General features: G+C 42.2%; 1 protein-coding gene across 1 annotated transcript in view; it reads left to right on the forward strand.

Annotated features, from left to right (window-relative positions):
- LOC110526153 (protein kinase C-binding protein NELL1) overlaps positions 1-24,501 on the forward strand; it is a 404,819-nt gene that overhangs the window by 180,882 nt on the left and 199,436 nt on the right. The window contains exons 11-12 of the mRNA XM_021606800.2: positions 920-1,019; positions 8,178-8,306. Coding sequence (XP_021462475.2) covers positions 920-1,019; positions 8,178-8,306 — 229 coding nt within the window. The remainder of the gene's footprint in view (positions 1-919; positions 1,020-8,177; positions 8,307-24,501) is intronic.

Here is a 24,501-nt window from a genome sequence, read left to right on the forward strand (position 1 = left end):
AATTGTTATTTTGCTGTATTATTGATTTTGTTTTGTAGTTACTGTATGTTATGGTAGAGTAGTGTGTAATAGTGTGTTGTGTTGTGTATTGTTTTATTGTATGTAATTGTGATTGGACCACAGGAAGAGTAGCTGCTGCGTTTGCAGCATCTAATCGAGATCCGGAATCAATAAAATATAAAAAATTGTACACTACTTTTCACCAGGGGCAATAGGGCTCTAGTCAAAAGTAGTGCACTATATAGGGAATATTGTGCCATTTGGGACACAAATCCATTTGGTGTCGCACCTGGAAGGGGGTGACTTTGAAGTAACTTTGAAAGAGAGAGTTATATAAGGGGTCGAAGCAATGCCTCACACTTTGAGAGGCACACAGGGACCGGAGGAGCGGAAACTGAGACAGATTGGCGTGTAACTGTATTTGTAGCTATTTATTTCGAAAACCCATTGCTGGATGAGGAAGACCGTTTTATAGAGGCAAGAGTCTGTGTTCTCTCCCTTTCTTTGTGAATCTGTGTATATCCCTGTCTCAATGCATTTACATTCATGTTGTGGGTATTGTGCCTATATTCTGTAGTTTGTTTCTGTTTTTGCAAGTGTTGAGGATCAGTCTAAAATGTAATTATCCTTCTGCTACAAGGATGCAAGCACATTAATTTACTCAAACAACCAACTTTCATACAGTATAACACTGTACATTTAATATGAAAAAAATCAAGTTTTGACCTTGTCATATTCAAAATGGGTCTGTTTCTCTTTTGCATCTGTGCTTTTCCATATGCTACGAAAGTCCATAATTTGTTGACATCATGTAATTATTGGAAACAACCTATCGCTAACATGCTAATTCTAATTTATTGTTAATAAAGTTGTATTGCATTTATTTGCTTCAATGTGTGTATTTGGTTTGTTTTTGCAGAACGGGATGATGGTGAGAGTGACAGAGAACTGTCCAGAGCTCAACTGCACCCTCAAGGAACAGATCCTACCTGACAACAGGTGCTGTAACATCTGCAAAGGTTGGTCCTTCAAATATAAAGTTGCTTGCTATTGGTTCAGCCCTCATTCCCTCTCCCCTTGCAGTATCTCATTGGCTGAGCCATCATCTTCTGCTGCCCAACATTTACTGAGTATGAATCATTCCTCATTGTTGTCTACCACTGGTCCCACCCTTAATACCCTTTGTCTTCCATTGGACCATCCCAGTGATTAATTTCTTATGGGCAAGTGTGGTGGTAGCGTCACACCTGGCCAACATCTGGTGAAATTGCAGAGAGCGAAATTCAAACTGCAGAATTATAAATATTTCACTTTCATAAAATCACAAGTGTAATACATCAAAATAAAGCTTAACTTCTTGTTAATCCAGCCGCTGTGTCAGATTTCAAAAAGGCTTTACTGCGAAAGAACACCCTATGCGATTATCTGAGGACAGCACCCCGCATACAAAAGCATGAAAAACATATTTCAACCAGGCAGGTGCACCACGAACGTCAGAAATAGCGATATAATAAATGCCTTTCCTTTGATCTTCTTCTGTTGGCACTCCAAAAGGTCTCAGATACATCACAAATGGTCATTTTGTTCGATAATGACCTTCATTATATCCATAAAAACTCAGTTTAGCTGGTGCGCTTCAGTGATAAATCCACCCAGTTTCCCTCCATCAAAATGCATACAAAATGAATCCCAAACGTTACTAATAAACTTTAGAGTATTTTCTATCCAAATCTACCAATTATATGCATATCCTAGCTTCTGGGCCTGAGTAACAGGCAGTTTACTTTGGGCACGCTTTTCATCCGGACGTGAAAATACTGCCCCCTACCCAAGAGAGGTTAAAAGGCCCAGGCACCAATCATGAGAGCATGGAGAAGATAACAGCCAATCCCAGCTTGATGCTTGTTCGAGTGGAGCCAGTTATGTGTCCCAAATGGCACCATATTCCCTATATAGTGCACTTATACTGTATAGTCCACAACTTTTTACCAGGGCCCGTACGGCTCTGGTCAAAAGTAGTGAACTATGTAGGGAACAGGGTTACTCAAATGGCCATATTTGTCTCTTTACGTCCTACATGAATGTTTCATCCGTTGATGGTTGAAGTTCGGAGCAGAATGGTCTGTATAATTTCTACCATTTTGGCAGCGAAAGGACATCCATGGGTAATTTTGAAAATAGATTGAATACACACAAACCGTTAGAGATAGGTGACTGTGAAACTACTGTGAATGAGAGATATGTGGAAAAAATATGCCCACCTTGGAGATTAATATGGTCAATTTCACCTGAACAAATTCTAATTAGTTAATCCAAAGCCTTATCATTTGGTCTATGTATTTGACCATTCAGTCAAACATCAATGCAGTGCAGAGGAGAGTATTTTCCCTTTCAGTACATCTCCCACTCATAACCTGCCATTATCTCCTTGGACGAGGCCTTTTATATTGGATATATTGGATAGTCATTAAATCGGCTTATTCTACCTCTTCCATTGCACTGGGATTGGGTGATGTGTGTGCACGCTGTACAGTGGTTGCTCAACAATTTTTTTTTTGATTATGCTGTGAGAGTTAGAGGTCATTTGTGGTTTAGTATGGTACCCTACAGATGCTGGTTCGATACCCGTGCCAGCTGCAACCGGGAGACCCATGAGGCGACGCACAATTGGCCCAGTGTCGCCCGGGTTAAGGGAGGGTTTGGCCGGCCTGGATGTCCTTGTCCAAAAAATAGGCACAGTGGGATTTTTGTTTCTCTCCCGCAAAAAACAGAAATAAATCATTCTAAATAACAAACTGGCTTTATTTACAAATTAGTAAGAATGTCTCACCCCATGTTCAAGAATGGCCCACTTTAGGTTATTTGAAAATAAAATAATCTAAAATTGTGTTCTTTTTTAAACAAAGCGATTTTTTATTATTATTATTATTTACAATTAGATAAAAGCCCCTTAGATATTCTCACAGATCAAGTTTGCCCTCACAAAAATTGCCCTTGGATATTCATTTAGAATCCTCCAATCCTCAAAATGAAATTATTGACGGAGAGTCACGTCATTGAAAAACATTTATGGAGATATACTGTAGGCCTACTGTAGGCGACATGAGTCTTACTAGTGTTGAGTAATGTGCTGTTAAGTGTTGTAGGTTTATTTCTTTTATTTTACCTTTACATAAAGGTCTACTTACTCTGTTGGCGTCTTGACCCAGTTTATGCCCGCATTTGCAATGCAAACCATCACAAATTACTATGGGAATAAATGGAAGAGACAAGTGGAACGGGGGAAAAGTAAGGAACTTCTCTGTCAGCCCTGGAGGCCTTTTGAAAACATGTTTTCACAAGGGCTATTAGCAGAACAACAGACACGATGTGGTCCCAAAAACACCTCTCTGACATAGGGTCCAGCATATCTCTTGATGATGATTGGGCTCGGGCCGACACGGGCTGCTATATATAATTAACATTTTATCAATTATCTATTTTACATATTTTCTCATTGTTTTGTGATCAAAAAATAAAATTAACATTTAAATTAAATTCTTTAAAAGTTCTGTTTAAGTAGTATTTTGATACTTTGTGCAAGGCAATAATCAGCATTAAACACTTTGTCGATGGGGCCTCCTGAGTGGCGCAGTGGTCTAAGACACTGCATTGCTACAGATGCTAGTTCGATACCCGTCCTGGCCGCGACTGGGACACCCATGAGGCGACACACAATTGGCCCAGCGTCGTCCGGGTTAGGGGAGGGTTTGGCCAGGCGGTGGGCTTTTGATTTCTCTCCTTCTAAAAACAGGGACAGAAAACAACCGTAGCAAACTGTGAATTCTGGCACACACCCTTTCTCCATTAGGCCACATGGCGCACCCCCAATATCAAGGTGCACATGGGCCTATTTATATAATGAGTATGAATTTGGAGGGCAGAAATGATTAAATATTAAAGCAGTAGAGTTTTAAGAATTGTGTGTGTTCAATTATTTGTGACATTGTTGCATTTATGTTATTCTCTTAGTGCTGTAGCCTACTCCCGACCGGTCAAGTTGTGCAGCACCATATTTTCTGACCGTTTAATTTGTAATTTTTCTTGGAATAGAAACACCATAATATTAATCAAATTATTTAAGCTAAGTTTCTTAAAATCAATCCCATATACTATGTTCTTACAAAAAATATTTTAAATTCTCTAGTACAGCCAATATTGAAGACTGTCAAATGCTTCTCAAAGATGCCCTCTGGTGCTCAAACTAACACTAACTAGCATCAATGGCAACAATGGCTGTCAATGGCAACAATGGCTGACAACTAAATAACGTGCCATGGAATTCTGCGACAGCCCGCAAGGTGTGCTACCATATGACACATGTTTTACCTGAAGAACCACTGTAGGCCTGCAAGTGCATTTCCTTTCTATCTCCCTCATGGCATCAGCCAAACTTCCACCTCTGACGTTCTGATTCTTTGTACATGTAAGACCTCTTCTGAGAAAGAGGGAGGGAGGGAGGTAGAGAAAGAGAGAATATGACAGAGAAAGAAAGACAGAGGGCAAGAGAGAGAAATGTCAGAGACAGAGAGTATGTGCAGAGCGAGAAAGAGAGATTACAGAGAAGGAAAAGGAGGGATAAAGAGAGAAAAACATGTCAGAGATAGGGAAAGAGAGAGAGACTATTTATATTTCTTTAATGATACATACTAATTTAATTAAAACCTCAGCTTTATATTGGGTTCAGGTCTGGAGACTGGCTAGGCCACTCCAGGACCTTGAGATGCTTCTTACGGAGCCAATCATTAGTTGCCCTGGCTGTGCGTTTCCGGTCGTTGTCATGCTGGAAGACCCAGCCATGACCCATCTTCAATGCTCTTTCTGAGGGAAGGAGGTTGTTGGCCAAGATCTCGCGATACATGGTCCCATCCATCCTCCCCTCAATACGGTGCAGTCGTCCTGTCCCCTTTGCAGAAAAGCATCCCCAAAGAATTATGTTTCCACCTCCATGCTTCACGGTTGGGATGGTGTTCTTGGGATTGTACTCGTCATTCTTCTTCCTCCAAACACGGCTAGTGGAGATTAGACCAAAAAGCTCTATTTTTGTCTCATCAGACCACATGACATTCTCCCATTCCTCCTCTGGATCATCCAGATGGTCATTGGCAAACTTCAGATGGGCCTGGACATGCGCTGGCTTGAGCAGGGGGACCTTGCGTGCGCTGCAGAATTTTAATCCATGACGGCGTAGTGTGTTACTAATGGTTTTCTTTGAGACTGTGGTCCCAGCTCTCTTCAGGTCATTGACCAGGTCCTGCCATGTAGTTCTGGGCTGATCCCTCACTTTCCTCATGATCATTGATGCCCCACGAGGTGAGATCTTGCATGGAGCCCCAGACCAAGGGTCATTGACCGTCATCTTGAACTTCTTCCATTTTCGAATAATTGCGCCAACAGTTGTTGCCTTCTCACCAAGCTGCTTGCCTATTGCCCTGTAGCCCATCCCAGCCTTGTGCAGGTCTACAATTGTATCACTTATGCCCTTACACAGCTTTCTGGTCTTGACCATTGTAGAGAGGTTGGAGTCTTTGAGTGTGTGGACAGGTGTCTTTTATACATGTAACGAGTTCAAACAGGTGCAGTTAATACAGGTAATGAGCGGAGAACAGGAGGGCTTCTTAAAGAAAAAGATGAGAACCGGAATTGTTACTGGTTGGTAGGTGATCAAATACTTACGTCATGCAATAAAATGCAAATTAATTACTTAAAAATCATACAATGGGATTTTCTGGATTTTTGTTTTAGATTCCGTCTCTCACAGTTGAAGTGTACCTATGATCAAAATTACAGACCTCTACATGCTTTGTAAGTAGGAAAACCTGCAAAATCGACAGTGTATCAAATACTTGTTCTCCCCACTGTATCACCTTGCCCTCTACCCCTTGATACAAAACAACATCATACATCACAATAACCAAAACCTCACCACTTCAACAAACGTATAACCAACCCATCTTCCCCAGCTATACAGACGGCCTCACCAACACACCATATCTCCTGGAACATCTCCACACTTTTTATCATTTTATAGATCTCAAATTCCACTCTAAGGCGCGCAGAGAACATCCCATTAAATAATAGTAGAGGGGCTGTTATCCCCCCACCTTTGACCCTTTCCCCCTTGTTAGCCAAATAACCAACTTTGCCTGAGCAAACAAAAATTCAAACACACATTTGGCCTTTTCCTTATTCAAATACCTGTACTCCATTTATAAACATCCCAACAGTAAACTCCACCCCCTACCTCTCACACAGACATTCCAACAGATACATTAATTCCATTAACTTGGCTCACACAGAAAACACGATGCACAGTTTCACTCATGACACAGAAAGGACAACCCTGTCCGACTCCCGGGTCGCCCAATGCCAACCAGCTATTAGTGGCCAGGTCTCCATGTAGAACCCTCCACGGAGGTCCCCTGATATCTTTGGTACTGGGAGTTTGTAGAGCCTCTCCATCGAAAACGCACCACACTCTCCGCCACACATATCCCCTACCACTGATGTGCCTTCACTCCTGTTAGGCTCCTAATGTTCCTCACTTTAATGCAGAGGTTGTAGAGGACTTGGAGTGTTAAAATGTAACAAGTCCTCCATACCCCCTTGCCAGTTTCCTGTCTTTGCTGTCATCTGCCGTGGTGGAAACATTGTGGCCCCTCCCCCTTTGGCTGCTCCAACACCCCCCTTTCCAGCTCAGACATTGCCTCCTGGACCTCCCCCAGGAATTTCTTCCAGCAGCCTAATATACAGTATGTTAGTCCTGTATGTTGTGCCAGGTATTGCGAGGCTTTAAACCCCTCCACAGCCGAAGTCACCCAGTAAACCCGCTGCCATCAGTCGCTTCTGCAGGGTGGCCGATTGAACCGATCTCAAAAGGATTTCTAGATTGTGGAAGATAGGCTCCTCCCACACCCACAGCCCAGGCTACAGACCGCCTTCTCGTGTGGTCCTTAGCCGCTGCCAGGCCCTCAGCACTGCAGAGTAAAAATCAGAGAGACCTGCTGTACTCAGCCTCTCCAGCCTCACGAGGAACAGCTGCCGGTCCAACCCTAATCTATCAGCATGCATTCTGGTTCCCTCCAGCCGACATCAGTATGGTACAGCAGTCTCTGTGCCACCTTTAGTTGTAATGCAGCCACCCTGTTCTCCAGTTCTACCAGGCCCTGTCCTCCATCGTAGACAGACATGGGGGGGGGGTTATGCCACAGACAGTTTATGCCACAGGAAGAATGCCACCCGGTTGTTGATTATCAGCACCCTCCCCCTACTTGGGACAGAAGCCACCTGGCCAGTCTTGACACCACTGCCTGTGACAGCCCCTGTCAGTCCTTCCTGACCCACCTCTCTGAGCCCAGGTACACCCCCAAAATGTTACTCCCGTCACAACCACTGGAAACCCCCTGGAAGCAGAGGGGGGCCCTATCCCTCCATGCTATGCATAACATAGTTTTGCTCTGTTATAAGTAAGGACAGAGCCATCCATAAGCCTCTCAACTACAAAAACCGTCTAGAATGCACTGAAAGAGAACAACAGAGAGACAGATAGAGAGAATGTAGAATTCTAATAGATCCCTAAGCACTAAGGTTCAGAGGGGGGTTTTCACAGAGAGTTGGACTGGCACTACTCATTACTGGGAATGAAGGGATAGATGGGTTCAGATCAAGAGAGGAGACGACTGAGTCGTCTACTGTACATGCAGGCCTGTGTCTGCCTGCCTGCCTGTCTGTGTCTGTCTGTCAGTCATCAGTCTGTCTGTCTGGTTGTCTGGTAGATTGGCTGTCTGTCTGTGTGCACATGTTTAATGGATTACACTCGCTCTTCTCAGCAGGCATTTTTCCTGTAGATTATTTATTGTATATGTGTGTTTGTCTGGGGAAAGCTACAAACTCAAAGCATTGCACAAAATCATAGCGTTTCCATGCCACATTCTATTCTCTTGGTACTATAGTTTTGTGAACTTTGAGTTTGTGTTATAATTCTCCAATTCCTGAAAATTTGATTTTGGGTTACAAGCTTTTTCCAGGAATGGCTCATTTTCTACCTCACCACTTCGCCCAACCCCACTGTCAGCACCCTGTGTGATCTCAGTCAAACCCAGACTATTGAGTCAGAAGTTTGTCCCCCTCTCTCCCAGGCTACGACTTCTGCGCAGAGGGACTCATTTGTGGGGAAAATTCGGAGTGTAAAAACCGGAATACCAGAGCTGAGTGTGAGTGCAAGAGCGGCTTTGCCTCCATCCATGGGGACTCCACATACTGTGAAGGTAGGCAGCTGTGAACTATTTGACTGGGTCTTTGGGTAGAAGACTCTGAACTAGCTGGGTATATGACGTGTAGACTTAGAGCTTGTTTTGTGTATGTGGAAGATGTATTTCTTTATTGCAAAGAGGACAAGGAGAAGAGTGAAGTTGCCCCTGCATGCTGATCTTGGATCAGTTTAGCATTTCCCCCACTAATGGTTAAGGTTGTGGGAGGGGAAGCTGATCCTAGATCTGTACCTAGATTCCTGAATTATATTGAATTATATTATCTCTATGGTTGAGTGGATATGTTGGTATGTGAGATGCCTGGCCCATTCCATACAGTAGATGCCTGAGAGAGAGAGCTTGGCTAACGAGATTTTCAACTACCTCTGGCTTTAGCAGGACATTTCAGAAACAACATGTATTTGTATTTAAGGCAGCAGCTACTCTTCCTGAGGTCCAAAAACATTAAGGCACTTACATTACATAAAACGAAATATAAAGCAGTTCATCATATAACATGAATACACCACTACATAGCTACAATACAACATGTATAATACCACCATACAACAATATTACAATGTATGTGTGTAGAGAGTGTGTGTGCTAGCGCTTGTGTGTGCATGTGTGTGTAAGTACCTTTGTGTGTGTCTCTTCACAGTCCCTGCTGTTCCATAAGGTGTATTGTTACCTGTTTTTTTTTATCTGATTCTACTGCTTCAATCAGTTACCTGATGTGGAATAGAGTTCCATGTAGTCATGGCTCTATGTAGTACCGTGCACCTCCCATAGTCTGTTCTGGACTTGGGGATTGTGAAGTGACCTCTGCTGTTATGTCTTGTGGGGTGTGCATGGGTGTCCGAGCTGTGTGCTAGCTCGGTACATTCAGCTTGTCAACACTTCTTACAAAAACCAGTAGTGATGAAGTCAATCTCTCCTCCACTTAGAGGCATGAGTGATTGACATGCATATAATTAATGTTAGCTCCCAGTGTACTTTTAAGGGCCAGATGTGCTGCCCTGTTCTGAGCCAATAGTCCTTCTTTGTGGCACCTGACCACACTACCGAACTGTAGTCCAGGTGTGACAAAACTAAGGCCTGTTGGACCTGCCTTGTTGATAGTGTTAAGAAGCGCTTTATTATAGGCAGACTTCTCGCCATCTTAGCTACTGTTTTATCAATATGTTTTGACCATGACAGTTTACAGTCCAGGGTTACTCCAAGCAGTTTATTCACCTCAAAGAGCTCATTTTCCACATTATTCATTACACAATTTAGTTGAGGTTTAGGGTTTAGTGAATGATTTGTCTCAAATACAATGCTTTTAGTTTTTGAAATATTTAGCAATAACTTATTCCTTGCCATCCATTCTGAAACTAACTGCAGCTCTTTGTTAAGTGTTGTAGTCATTTCAGTAGCTGTAGTAGCTGATGTGTATAGTGTTGAGTACTCCGCATACATACAGTGCTGTGAACAAGTATTTACCCCCTTCCTGATTTCTTATTTTTTTGCACATTCGTCACACTTAAATGTTTCAGATCATCAAACAAATTTAAATATTACACAAAGATAAGTAAATGTAGTTTTTAAATTATGATTTTATTTATTAAGGGTAAAAATGAATTGCCCCCTAAACCTAATAACTGGTTGTGCCACCCTCAGCAGCAACAACTGCAATCAAGCGTTTGCAATAACTGGCAATGAGTCTTTCACATCACTGTGGAGGAATTTTGGCCCACTCTTCTTTTCGGAATTGTTTTAATTCAGCCACATTGGTGGGTTTTCGAGCATGAACCGCCTTTTTAAGGTCACGCCACAGCATCTCAATCAAAGTCCGGACTTTGACTAGGCCACTCCAAAACCTTCATTTTGTTTTTTTAAGCCATTCAGAGGTGGACTTGGTGATGTGTTTTGGATCCTTGTCCTGCTGCAGAACCTAAGTGCGCTTCAGCTTGAGGTCAAGAACTGAACGGACACTCTAGTTCAGGATTTTTTGGTACAGAGCAGAATTCATGGTTCCATCAATCACATAAAGTTGTACAGGTCCTGACGCAGCAAAGCAGCCCCAGACCATCACACTACCACCACCATATTTGACTGTTGGTATGATGTTCTTTTTCTGAAATGCTGTGTTACTTTTACGCCAGATGTAACGGGATGCACGCACACCTTCCAAAAAGTTCAACTTTTGTCTCGTCAGTCCACAGAATACTTCCCCCAAAGTCTTGGGGATCATCATTATGTTTTTTAACAAAAGGGAGATGAGCCTTTATGTCCTTTTAGGTCAGCTGTGGTTTTCACATTGGAACTCTGCTATGGATGCCATTTTTGCCCAGTCCCTTTCTTATGGTTGAGTCATGAACACTGACCGTAACTGAGGCAAGTGAGGCCTGCAGTTCTTTAGATGTTGTTGTGGGTTCTTTTGTGACCTCTTGGATGAGTCGCCGCTGCGCTCTTGGGGTAATTTTGGTAGGCTGGCCACTCCTGGGAAGGTACACCACTGTTCCAAATGTTATCCATTTGTGGATAATGGCTCTCATCGTGGTTCGCTGGAGTCCCAAAGATTTAGAAATGGCTTTGAAACCCTTTCCAGACTGATAGATGTCAATTACTTTGTTTCTCATCTGTTCCTGAATTTCTTTGGACCGCGGCATGATGTCTTGCTTTTTTGAGATCTTTTGGCCTACTTGTCAGACAGATTCTATTTAAGTGATTTCTTGATTCAACAGGTCTGGCAGTAATCAGGCCTGGGTGTGGCTTGTGAAATTGAACTCAGGTTTCCAAAAATGTGATTAACCTCTCTGGTACAACAGAAATCCCATAATTAAAATTCCTCAAACATACAAGTATTTTACACCAAAGTTGAAATAAATCATTCTCTCTACTATTATTCTGACATTTCACATTCTTAAAATAAAGTGATGGTGGTCCTAATTGACCTTCAACAGGGATTTTTTTACTAGGATTAAATGTCAGGAAAGTTTAAATACACCTTTTCCAAATACATTTAAACAAAAAAATTTGTTTAAATGTATTTGGAAAAGGTGTATTTAAACTTCCATCTTCAACTGTACATTATCAAGCATTTCACACGTTAGGCGTTTGAATCTGTCAACCACCACATTCTTATCGGCAGAATCAACAGCCTTGGTTCCTCAAATGACTGCCTCGCCTGGTTCACCAACTACTTCTCTGACAGAGTTCAGTGTGTCAAATTGGAGGGCTTGTTGTCCGGACCTCTGGCAGTCTCTGTGGGGATGCCACAGTGTTCAATTCTCAGGCCTCTCGCCCTATTTGCTGGGGATTCTCTGATCCACCTCTACTCAGACGACACCATTTTGTATACTTCTAGCCCTGTTTGGACACTGTGTTAACTCACATCCAAACGAGCTGTTTGGCACACATGCTGCCAAACATTACCTCATAAAACTGACTATCCTACCGATCCTTGACTTCGGCTATGTCATTTATGAAATAGCCTCCAACACCCTACTCAGCAAATTGGATGCAGTCTATCACAGTGCCATATGTTTTGTCACCAAAGCCCCATATACTGCCCACCACTGCGACCTGTATGCTCTCGTTGGCTGGCCCTCACTTCATATTCGTCGCCAAACCCACTGGCTCCGGGTCATCTATAAGTCTTTGCTAGGTAAAGCCCCGCCTTATCTTAGCTCACTGTTCACCATAGCAGTACCCACCCGTAGCACACGCTCCAGCAGGTATATTTCACTGGTCACCCCCAAAGCCAATTCTTCCTTTGGCCGCCTTTCCTTCCAGTTCTCTGCTGCCAATGACTGGAATGGATTGCAAAAATCACTGAAGTTGGAGACTCATTGCTCCCTCTCTAACTTTAAGCACCAGCTGTCAGATCACTGCACCTGTGCATAGCCATCTGTAAATACTGTAGCTCATCCAACTCCCTCATCCCCATACTGTTATTGTTTTTCTGCTTCTTACCCCAGTATCTCTCCTTGCACATTCATCTCCTGCAAATCTATCACCCCAGTGATTAATTGCTAAATTGTAATTATTTTGCCACTATGGCCTATTTATTGCTTTTACCTCCCTAATCTTACTACATTTGCACACACTGTTTATAGACTTTTCAATTGTGTTATTGACTGTATGTTTGTTTATTCCATGTGTAACTCTGTGTTGTTGTTTGTGTCACACTGCTTTGCTTTATCTTGGCCAGGTGGCAGTTGTAAATGAGAACTTGCTCTCAACTGGCCTACCTGGTTAAATAAAGGTGAATTAAAAATAAATAAATACTGACTGGAGGTGAGGCAGATGAACCTGTAGCCATATTACTTCAACAGTATTTCACTTGAGATCCTCTCTAAGCTTTACAGGAAAGTGGTTCTGAATATGGACCATAATACTGTCCCGATTTGGCATTTCTGTCTTTTCGGTAGATGTTATAACCATGTATTGCTACCACTGTATCATCAAAGGTATTATCAAAGTGAGGTTCAGAGCTAGCCAGAATATGAATGTCATCTGTTTCAAGCAAGTTATTGACTTCATGAACCTTGTTTCTTAGGCTATTTATGTTAAGCTTTTCATACGTGAGTTATAAAATATCTCTAACGGTCACCCAACGCGAGTTGTTTTATGCACGTGATGTCAGAATGCACTCACTGTTACAAAATGTAATTGTTACGGAACAGGACAGTTAATCTGCACCGCCCTCAAAACAAGACACATTTTTATTTATAGACTGTTTCAATTTGTTAATTTCAAATCATTTTCTCACAAGTCTTTATTTTCTAACAACAGTTTGAATTGAGGTGTGTTCCGCCTCCTCATTAATTCACATAAAAGTAGGCCATTTCACTTTTGCGGACAATTTATTTTTTAAGCATTACTGACCCGGACAAACTTCCCCAAGCACTTCCCAATTGTTTCTGCAAATCAAGTCTGCAGAAATTTGCGCGTCTCCAGTCAAAACAGGACCTGCACACACATGTTCACATTTTCCGTCTGGTGCCCGCATCACATTCATTGTTGTTTTCATTACTACATGATAATAACTTTGGAAATGTGTGTGTTTATATCAAAGTAAGTGCCTTTATTATGTTATAATAGTTTCTGTATGTCGTGTTATATCGTTTCTACTGTAGCTCACTGTATGTATGGAGTATAATATATTGCGTGAATTCCTTATAACCGAGGACACGCGAGGTAACGTTATTAATTTCAAATAACCTTTATGGTGTTATACTCAATGTTTAGGTAGCTAACTGCATACTTCTATTAGCTCTGTAAAACAATGCTAATTGCGTCAGAGAAGTATTAGCTTGTGTGGTATTTTGATGCCACCCTGGCCTTATGACCATGGTTTGTTTTCATTTGGCCTATTTAGCATAGCTCTGTTCTGCCCTGCCCTTGTGGCGCTCAACAGTTACTGTTTCTTACTGTTATAACTCATTTGTGATTTTGTCAATTCAATACATTATTTTTTATGGCAGTGTTAATATGTTACTTCTTTGTAATTTTGTTTTATTGCTATATCCTGATATTGTTTTCTAATTACTAATAATTCCTCTTTACTCGTTACTTTCAGAAACCACAAACACAAACAGTATTTGCCAATATCATAACTGGAGCTGGACATCTTTGGAGCTGAAGAATGAGGACAGCTTTTGTATGCTAACGTACACTCCTTAACAGTTGTACTGGATGAAAACACAGCAAGAAAACACATAGGCCAATATGTAATAGTCATCTATTTTATTAAGTATTCGTGATGGTTGAACAATAACATCAAAAACGTGTTTTATTAGAGGAAATTAAAAGCAATTTGCTTATCCCCTATATAATATTCATGCAGTGACTGAACAACAACTGCATTTCCACCCCCCAGCTCTAAAGGCATGGTATCATGGCAGGTCAACTGTCAAGTTAACTGAAAGGACAATCAGTCAGTAATTGCTGCAGATGTGCTCAATAGTGCTTGAGCATGTGATACTCCTCAAAGCATGGTGAAACACATAGAGGTGTGTCACAAGCCAAACACGTGTACTTTGTCAACCTCCTCTGCTTCCATCTAATGGTGCCAGACAGGCAGACTTTGCAGTGCCTCTGTGTGTGACTACCTTGAGCAGCAGGTTGAGGGACTTTGCAGGGAAAATGTCATGCAGTGAGGCGTATGGGATTGTGAAGGACTGTCACCAGGAAGGTATACATTTCACAAACTGTGGTTGTCACCCATTTAGCGAGTTTCCCCCTCACTCCCGGCTCTCTCTTCTCTTGTAGCTCCAAGGCATAGTGATTGGTCTCCTCTACTATGTCTCCCACCAGCTCCTCTGTCAGAAACAGCTTGAAGAACTCTGCCTCAGAGGGAAATGGCAAGGTGCTTTGCACTCCAGACTGGAACTCAGCAAAGCAAACAGCAGTGCCAGGAGAGGTAAAATGACTGGCGGCCTTCAAGCTACCACATAACTCCTGTACTGCATCCACTGTTGGTCTGCCTACATCACCACCAGCATCTTCAAAGGGACCTGAGACTTCATCAGTGGACAAGGGGTCCTCAGATTCAGGGTTCTTAATGGCTACAAGATTGGGGGCAGCTCCTCACTGTCGCTGTCGGAATCTGATTCCTGACTTTCATACTGAGACTCATTGTCAGAATTGATCAAAATCTCCGCAATTGTGAGTTGTCTCCTTTTGGAAGACATTGCTAATGCTACAGCTTAGCTCACTAGCTATCTACATATACAACAACAGTGAATGGTTCAGAGCTGAAGTGAGGGGTTACGTGATTGACTGCCTGCACGCGCCACTTGTATCAATACAGAACATGTTTTGTGTGATAAGTTTTTATTCATTTACTGTTTTATTTACGTTTTTAAGTACTGGTTACAATCATGCAATTCCGATTATTAGACCAAACTAATCTGGTTTACTCGTATTATCTTTGGTTGATGCGAGAGAAAAAAAACATGGCGGCGTGCACAATCTACCCATCGTCAAATTACTTTCGATTTATGGAAAGTGTTTTACTCAATTATTTTGGTCAATTGTGAGCTCACCCGTGATGTGATTAATTATAAATATTAATTGCTATTAGCTAATTCATATAGTAGTTTCTTTCAGCCGAGAGTTATAAAAACATGACCACTTATGTTACATCAATCTTTCCTCGGTTAGCGCTAGAACAAATGTAGCCTAGATTTTCCGGTTTGGATGATTGTGTTATGCTATAGCTACTTCTGTGAATGTCTGAAAATTGCTTCCAAAAATAAACAGGTCACATTCTGGACATAACTATGTAAGGACTGTGTTTGTGTAAAATGTTTCTGTGAAAAAACTGTGTGGTCAGCTCAAATGCTGATTGTTGCGTCAATCGAAACTGGACGTTCTAAATAAACGTTCTAATCAAGCGTTCTAATCCGACCGGTTTGATTGTACGCTACAGTGACCACTGTAGAACAATCACACCTGTTTTTTGGTAAGTGTGAAAAGGTTAATATGAGCTATTTATATCAGTTTTATTGGTTAATTGATTGTTTTTAATGCTTTATTGTGAAGCTTATCAGAAGTAGGCTTGCTCATGTTATTTATTTTGGAGCTGATAGTGTACAGTGAGTTGCACACAGTGGAGCTGCACACTTTCTCAGTGCTAATAGTCTAACTGTTACGGTGCGTGAATGAGGACCCAAAAGCGAATTAACGTAAACAGAGCTTCTTTAATAACAAAACAAAACGTAGGCTCAGATGGACCGGCAGGTTCCGACAGGACAAGGTTGCAGCAAACATGACGATAGTCTGGTTCAGGCATGAACAACACAAACAAGAATCCGACAAGGACAGGAGCAGGAACAGAGAGAGATATAGAGACCTAATCAGAGGGAAAAAGGGAACAGGTGGGAAAAGGGGTGACGAGGTAGTTAGGAGGAGACAAGGCACAGCTGGGGAAAAGAGGGGGAGAAAAGGTAACCTAACAACGACCAGCAGAGGGAGACAGGGTGAAGGGAAAGGACAGAAACAAGACACAACATGACAGTACATGACACTAACTCTGGTTCATAGGCACATGATTACTGCATGCAATAGCTGTAGGATCAACAGAGTAAAGCTAATGGGTAAGAAGACACTCAGGGCCTTATTGCAGAGGTGGCTGGTGGGCAGAGATATAGGTGGATGTAATCATAATGGCTAGAATGGAATAGACGGCAAGGTCTCAAGCACATGGTTTACATTCCAAGCATTATTCCAAGCATTACGATGAGCCCGTCCTCTGATATGTCTGTCCACCAGCCTCCTTTGGCTTATTGGCTACAATAGTTCCAGGGATTGTGGGTAGGACCCAGCCAGGGCTACTTCAGTGGGTATGTGAGGACACTGTACAGCAGGGCACTAAGGGACAGTTGAGTTGGATTCTGGGTATAATAGTCTCTAGGCTGTTTTAGTTGTCATGGATTCAGGAGTATGAGAGACCTTGGCCTTTCCTTGGACTTATTGAGTACTATGAAACCCAGCCTAAAACCCCAAACAGCAATCAATGCAGATGTAGAAGCACAATGGCTAGGAAAAACTCCCTAGAAAGGCCAGTACCTAGGAAGAAACCTAGAGAGGAACCAGGCTATGAGGGGTGGCCAGTCCTCTTCTGGCTGTGCCGGGTGGAGATTATAACAGAACATGGCCAAGATGTTCAAATGTTCATAGATGACCAGCAGGGTCAAATAATAATAATCACAGTGGTTGTAGAGGGTGCAACAGCACCTCAGGAGTAAATGTCAGTTGGCTTTTCATAGCCAATCATTCAGAATGTCTCTACCGCTCCTGCTGTCTCTAGGGGGGGGGGGGGGGGGCGCGCCAACCCGGACAGGAAGACCACGTCAGTGACTCGACCTACTCAAGTGATGCACCCCTCCTAGGGACGGCATTGAAGAGCACCAGTAAGCCAGTGACTCAGCCCCTATAATAGGGTTTGAGGCAGAGAATCCCAGAGGAGAGATGGGAACCGGCCAGGCAGAGACAGCAAGGGCGGTGCATTGCTCCAGTGCCTTCCCATTCAACTTCACACTCCTGGGCCAGACTACACTCAATCATAGGACCTACTGAAGAGATGAGTCTTCAATAAAGACTTCAAGGTTGAGACCGAGTCTGCATCTCTCACATGGGTAGGCAGACCATTCCATAAAAATTGAGCTCTATAGGAGAATGCCCTGTCTCCAGATGTTTGCTTAGAAATTCTAGAGACAGTAAGGAGGCCTGCGTCTTGTGACCGTAGCGTACGTGTAGGTATGTACGGCAGGACCAAATCGGAAAGATAGTTAGGAGCAAGCCCATGTAATGCTTTGTAGGTTAGCAATAAAACCTTGAAATCAACTCTTGCCTTAACAGGAAGCCAGTGTAGAGAGGCTAGCACTGGATTAATATGATCACATTTTTTGGTTCTAGTCAAGATTCTAGCAGTCGTTTTTAGCATTAACTAAAGTTTATTTAGTGCTTTACCCGGGTAGCCGGAAAGTAGAGCATTGCAGTAGTCTAACCTAGAAGTGACAAAAGCATGGATGAATTCTTCTGCATCATTTTTGGACAGAACGTTTCTAATTTTTGAAATGTTACGTAGATGGAAAAAAGCTTTCTGTGAAACAGTCTTGATATGTCCGTCAAAAGAGAGATCAGGGTCCAGAGTAACGTCGAGGTCCTTCACAGTTTTATTTGAGATGACTGTACAACCATCAATTTACAGTTGATATGTCAGAGGACAAACCATCCACAGAGACAAACTGATATCTTTCTGACAGATAAGATATAAACCAGGCCAGAACTTGTCCGTGTAGGTCATTAGGGGTATCCTATCTTTCCAAAAGAATGGGGTGATCGATGATATTAAAAGTAGCACTAAGATCTAGGAACACTAGGACAGATGCAGAGCCTCGGTCTGACACCATTAAAAGGTAATTTACCACTTTCACGTGCAGTCTCAGTGCTATGATGGGGTTTAAAACCAGACTGAAGCATTTCGTTTACATTGTTTGTCTTCAGAAAGGCAGTGAGTTGCTGCGCAATAGCTTTTTCAATTTTTTTTGGAGAGGAATGGGATATTCGATATTGGCCAATAGTTTTAAAAATATTTTCTGGGTCAAGGTTTGGCTTTTTCAAAAGAGGCTTTATTACTGCCACTTTTAGTGAGTTTGGTACACATCCGGTGGATAGAGAGATGTTTATTAAGTTCAACATAGGAGGGCCAAGCACAGGAAGCAGCTCTTTCAGTAGTTTAGTTTGAATAGGGTCCAGTATGCAAATTCAATGTTTAGAGGCCATGATTAATTTCATCAATGTGTCAAGAGATATAGTATTAAAAAAAACGTGTGTCTCCCTTGATCCTAGGTCCTGGCAGAGTTATGCAGACTCAGGATAAGGACAACTGAGCTTTGGAGGAATACGCAGATTTAAAGAGGCATCCGTAATTTGCTTTCTAATATCATGATCTTTTTCTCAAAGAAGTTCATTAGTCTCTTGGGGAATGCTGTTTTTAAGATAGTTTCAAAAATACATTTTTGATTGTTCTTATTTTCCTCAATTAGGTTGGAAAAATAGGATGTTCGAGCAGCAGTGAGGGCTCTTCGATACTGCACGGTACTGTCTTTCCAAGCTAGTCGGAAGACTTCCAGTTTGGTGTAGAGCCATTTCCGTTCCAATTTTCTGGAAGCTTGTTTCAGAGCTCAGGTTTTTTCTGTATACCTGGGAGCTAGTTTCTTATGACAAATGTTTTTTGTTTTTAGGGGTGCGATTGCGTCTAGGGTATTGCGCATGGTTAAATTTAGTTCCTCAGTTAGGTGGTTAACTGATTTATGTACTCTGACGTCCTTGGGTAGGTGGAGGGAGTTTGGAAGGGCATCTAGGAATCTTTGGGTTGTCAGAGATGATCCTTGGCTGGGGTCTGAGCAGATTATTTGTTGTGATTGCAAACGTAATAAAATGGTGGTCCGACAGTCCAGGATTACGAGGAAAAAAATCCATAACATTTATTCCACGGGACAAAACTAGGTCCAGAGTATGACTGTGGCAGTGAGTAGGTCCGGAGACATGTTGGACTAAACCGACTGAGTCAAAAGCCTTTAGGAGTGGGTCTGTGGACTTTCCCATGTGAATATTAAAGTCACCAAAAATTTGAATATTATCTGCCATGACTACAAGGTCCAATAGGAATTCAGGGAACTCAGTGAGGAGCGCTGAATATGGCCCAAGATTATGATCAGTGATTAGTTAATTGACTATAACTGCCTTGGAAGTGAGGGATCTAACATTAAGTAGCCCTATTTTGAGATGTGAGGTATCACAATTTCTTTCAATAATGGCAGGAATGGAGAAGGTCTTTATTCCAGTGAGATTTCTAATGCGAATACCGCCATGTTAAGTTTTGCCCAACCTAGGTCGAGACACAGACACCTGGACTCAATGTGGATAGCTGAGCTGACTACACTGACTGTGTTAGTGGCAGACTCCCCTAAGATGGCCTGCACCCTATCTCATTGTGGAGCTCGGTGAGTTAGAGACCTGCCTATGTTCGTAGATAATATGAGAGCACACCTCCAGCTAGGATGGAGGCTTGGTCCTGTTTGTAGGTGAGTCCCAGAAAGAGGGACAATTATCTACAAATACTATCTTTTGGGAGGGGCAGAAACAGTTTTCAACCAGCGATTGAGTTGTGAGACACTGCTGTAGAGCTCATCATTCCCCTAACTGCGAGAGGGCCAGAGACAAATACTCGATGCCGACACAACTTTCTAGCTGATTTACACGCTGAAGCTATGTTGAGCTTGGTGACCTCTGCCTGTTTCATCCTAACATTGTTGGTGTCGACGTGGATAACAATATCCCTATACTCTCTGCAGTTTTAGCTTTAGCCAGCACCATTTTCAGGTGAGCTTTTACGACGGTAGCCCTGTCCCCTGGTAAACAGTGTATGATCGCTGGATGATTCGTTTTCAGTCTAATGGAGTTACCAATGACTAGTGTTTTCAGGTTGTCAGAGCTAATGTTGCGAGGCTTCGGCATCTCAGACCCTGTAACGGGAGGAGTAGAGACCAGAGAAGGCTTGGCCTCTGACTCCGACTAGCAGCTTAATGGGGAGAACCGGTAGAAAATTTCGGTCTGCTGAATGAGCGACACCGATTGAGCATTCCTACAGCATTTCCTTCCAGAAGCCATGAGAAAGTTGTCCGACAGGATTTATACTACTATCTGTACTTACTGGTGGCACAGACGCTGTTTCATTCTTTCCTACACGTAAATTACCCTTACCTAACGATTGCGTCTGAAGCTGGGCTTGCAGCACAGCTATCCTCGTCGTAAGGCGATCACTCTATATTTTGAGAACAGTGACTGCAATTAGAAGGCATCATGTTAATGTTACTACTTAGCTTCGGTTGGTGGAGGTCCTGGCGAACCACGTCCAGATAAAGCGTCCGGAGTGAAAAAAGTTTAATGAAATAAGGTTGAGCGAGGGAAAACTAATTAAAAAGTAAAAACCGTAAAGTTGGCAGGTTGCAAAGTAAGGTTAGCAACAAAACGCACAGCAGCACGTAAACAAGTCTACAAGTTGTGACCGGAAATGACGTCATTCTCTCTCCATCGCCATCTCTCTCACTATCTCTCTCTGGTTGTGTTTATTTGCACAGTGAAGAGATCTACCCAAAGCTCCTCTCCAGTCCATGACATCCCAAACCATATGAGATATGAATGAGAGAGAGACTGACTTTTGTATTCCCTATTTCAATAATTGAACCATGCCTTCTTTGAGTATGGAGGTATTATCCATGTTTGGGGTTGGGTACTCTTAAGGCTGCTCAAAGACATTTATCAAATTGATTAACTTGATATATCCTGCAGTAGGTTATAATAAACAGAAAATTGCGTGTTAATTCATAAACCATGTTTCATGGAATCGATACATCGAAAATCTCACCCAACTATTTTGCAATCTATATAGCATAGCAGTCAATTTTTGGGTCCTTAAATAAAACTGCTATATATTTATATTTATCACAATTTTCTTGAACCAATTTTTATTTTTTTAAAGGAAGAAGCACTGTCGGTTACGTTTACTTTGGTGTTTGAGTTCCACTGATTGCCTTCTCTCTCTAGGTCTCTCTCATACTCTCTCACTCCCTACCCCTCCCCCCCCCCCCCCCCCCCCCATCGCTCTCTCTCTCTCTTTTGGATCTCCTTCCCAAAGGCAGTTGTTAAAGAGGAACACAATCGTCTCCAGACGTCCGTGTCTGCCAGGCTCGGCTAATGCTCAGAGGAAAATAATCATTATGTCAGCTGAGTAATTCCATATAAAAATAAATAGTGCATATTTGAAGTAGTGTATTTGCTTCCAGTTCTTAATTTTATATGTTTTGGAATTTGGATGAGTGCAGAATAAAACACGCCTGAGCTGACATAGTAACTGCTCATCTTCCCATCCGCTCTGGCTCATCTAATGTTCCTTTAACATTCTACTTCAGATGTACATGCCAGGCTCTAACTCACAGAGATGCAGAGCTTTTATCCATGCTCTTTCACCAAACCACCGTCTGCTATGCTTGTTCTTCAAATCAATCCTACTTCTGTATTTCTCTCTTATTTTAGCCAGTTAAGAATGTAGAGAATGGACAATATATGATTGGTAGACTGTACCACGCTGAGAGCACAGCATTGGAGTCATATTAAATTGACCTGTTCGTATGAAATGGACAACCCAGAGTTGGACAAAGTTACCAGCATCTCATTATGAGAGAACAGAGCAGCCACTCCACACGCCGGCCTGGGAGACTCATCCTAATCCCAGGGAAAAGCCTAGGAGAACACCACGGCTGTGATTGATTGGTCGTGTCGGTCAACGCTCAGCACTTCAAACTCCCAACAAGGCGTACAGGCGTGATCACTGGCTAGGTGGCTAAGCCTTGCAGACAGCCTGGACAAGTGTATCGAGATAGACAAGGCATCAAGGTATCTTTTCGCTTAGATTACAGTATTCGTCGATAAGAGAGGCTCATCTTTTCTGCAATGTCCTCCCCACTGCAGCCTGGAAATTACATTTCATACGTATCCCCCCATTCCTATCCCTCAGACAGAATTTTATTCCCCAGAAAAACAACAAGTCCAAAACAAAAGCCAGAGTTACTCAGGAAATACTGGCTTGTCCTTTTGCTTCCTTTGCTTGTCAGGCAGAAATACTGAAATAGATCGCTGTGGAGTTATCATTATGCTGCAGCTTTGAATGGATCTAAATGTGCAGCTAAAGATGGCATATCCTGGGAGAAGTAGTTTTATTAATATATTTCATGAAGGAAAATCACATAGGGACCCAGGTCTTTTTTACAACTGAGCCAACAATTGAACACATACAGAATACACATTAAATATACATTTCATGAGGGAAAGTGTGTAGTCCTCTGTGAGAAAGTCTGCAATTTGGCTCTGAAAACAACCAAGTGTTCTAACTTAAGGCTACATAACATGCTATGTAACAGGGAAATTCAAATCCGAGCCAAGAGGTCTGGAGTACTGCTGGTTTTCCATTCTATCTGAGAATAAGGTCTAAATCAGTCTTTCATTGAGGGAAGAATGGGTAAGAATGAAAATCGGCAGTGGATCTGGCTTCAAGGCTATGAAAAATGTGTCCCTTGGTTTGACTGTGATGTAGCAACAGTATACTGTCTTCTCCACAGCCTAGTTGGTACCTATGTGCCCCTTGGCATGACCTACGACTGCTCTGGGGACTCACACAGGGTCGTGTTCAGTTATAGTCGAGGTAAATTAGCATAATATACTTTGCATAATACCCATATAAAACTGTTTGTTAAGCTGGAGATATCTGTATTTTTGCAAGTGTCAAGGGTTTGATATCTGCTCCATGGTGGGTCCTAATCTCAAGTTTGTATTCATTTTATAAACTTTGATTTCTTCAGAGGAACCCAATTGAGACCAGTGTCTCATTTACAATGGTGCCCTGAGGACAAAAATCACATCAATATAGCATAAACAAAAATGTTTAAAAAACTACAAGACCGCTATAAATACATTACGTCAAGTTATTTCAACAAGTTCTAATAATTAATTGAAACAATTGAACACTTCAGAGAACTTCGGTACCAGGGAAATCAAGTGTAATTTGTTTAGTAGGGTATTCCATAATGGTCGTGCATTAAAACTTAAGGCGGATTTACCAAACTTTTTGGAGTCAAGCGGGACCTTCAGTGTTAACCAACCATGCGAACGGGTTTGGGATATCTTATTTTTATATTTCAACGCGGAAGTGAGGTATGCTGGATGTTTGTGGAGCAGAACTTTCTAATCAAGAAAGGAATGATGAAGTGATATACTGGACTTTAGTGAGGTCCAGCCGACATTCTGATACAGGATGCAGTGATGAGTATTAAAACACTCACCTTTAATAAAGAGAATGGCACTATCGTAGGCGGCGTCCAAATGTTTAAGAGTAGTGGCTGCTGCATTCTGGTAAATGGTGTCACCATATTGAGGAATTGGCAGAAAAGTTGACTACCATCATCTGCAAGCTGTTTTTGGAAAGGCAAGATCATTTTTTTTTTTTAATAAGCCCACTTTCAATCTTAGCTTTTTAATTAGGTCATCAATATGTTTTTTAAACGTTACATCTTTATCAATCCAAACGCCCAGATATGCATAGGCGGGAACCCGCTCGATGAGAGAACCATCCACATATGTGGCAGTTGAGTGGGCCCTGAGGGCACACATTTAAGGTGTTGTGAATGTAGTGTCATGCTTTTAAAATGGTCTAACTGACTTAATTTTGCTGCCTTGGCAGCAGCTAATGGAAATCAGTTTTAAATACAGTATACAAGTGAGTAAATACGTAGCCCATCTGAGTAATGTTTCTTTGAATTAGATAACATATAATTCATTTTGCCCACATTAAGTACAAGTTTGAAATCAACAAGGTCTGCAATGTAACAATGCAATTGTAGACCACGTGTAACCACACCAGCCCAGGACCTTCACATCCGGCTTCTTTACCTGCGGGATCGTCCGAGACCAGCCTCCCAGACAGCTGATGAAACTGAGGAGTATTTATGTCTTTACTACAGCCCTTTTTGGTATTATACTGAACAAAAATATAAATGCAACATGCAGCAATTTCAACGATTTTACTGGGTTACAGTTCATATAAGGAAATCAGTCATGGGTGCCCTCCCTATGCCCTCCCAGGCCCACCCATAAATTA

The sequence above is a fragment of the Oncorhynchus mykiss genome, chromosome 6, assembly GCF_013265735.2.
Source record: "Oncorhynchus mykiss isolate Arlee chromosome 6, USDA_OmykA_1.1, whole genome shotgun sequence".
NCBI lineage: Eukaryota > Metazoa > Chordata > Actinopteri > Salmoniformes > Salmonidae > Oncorhynchus > Oncorhynchus mykiss.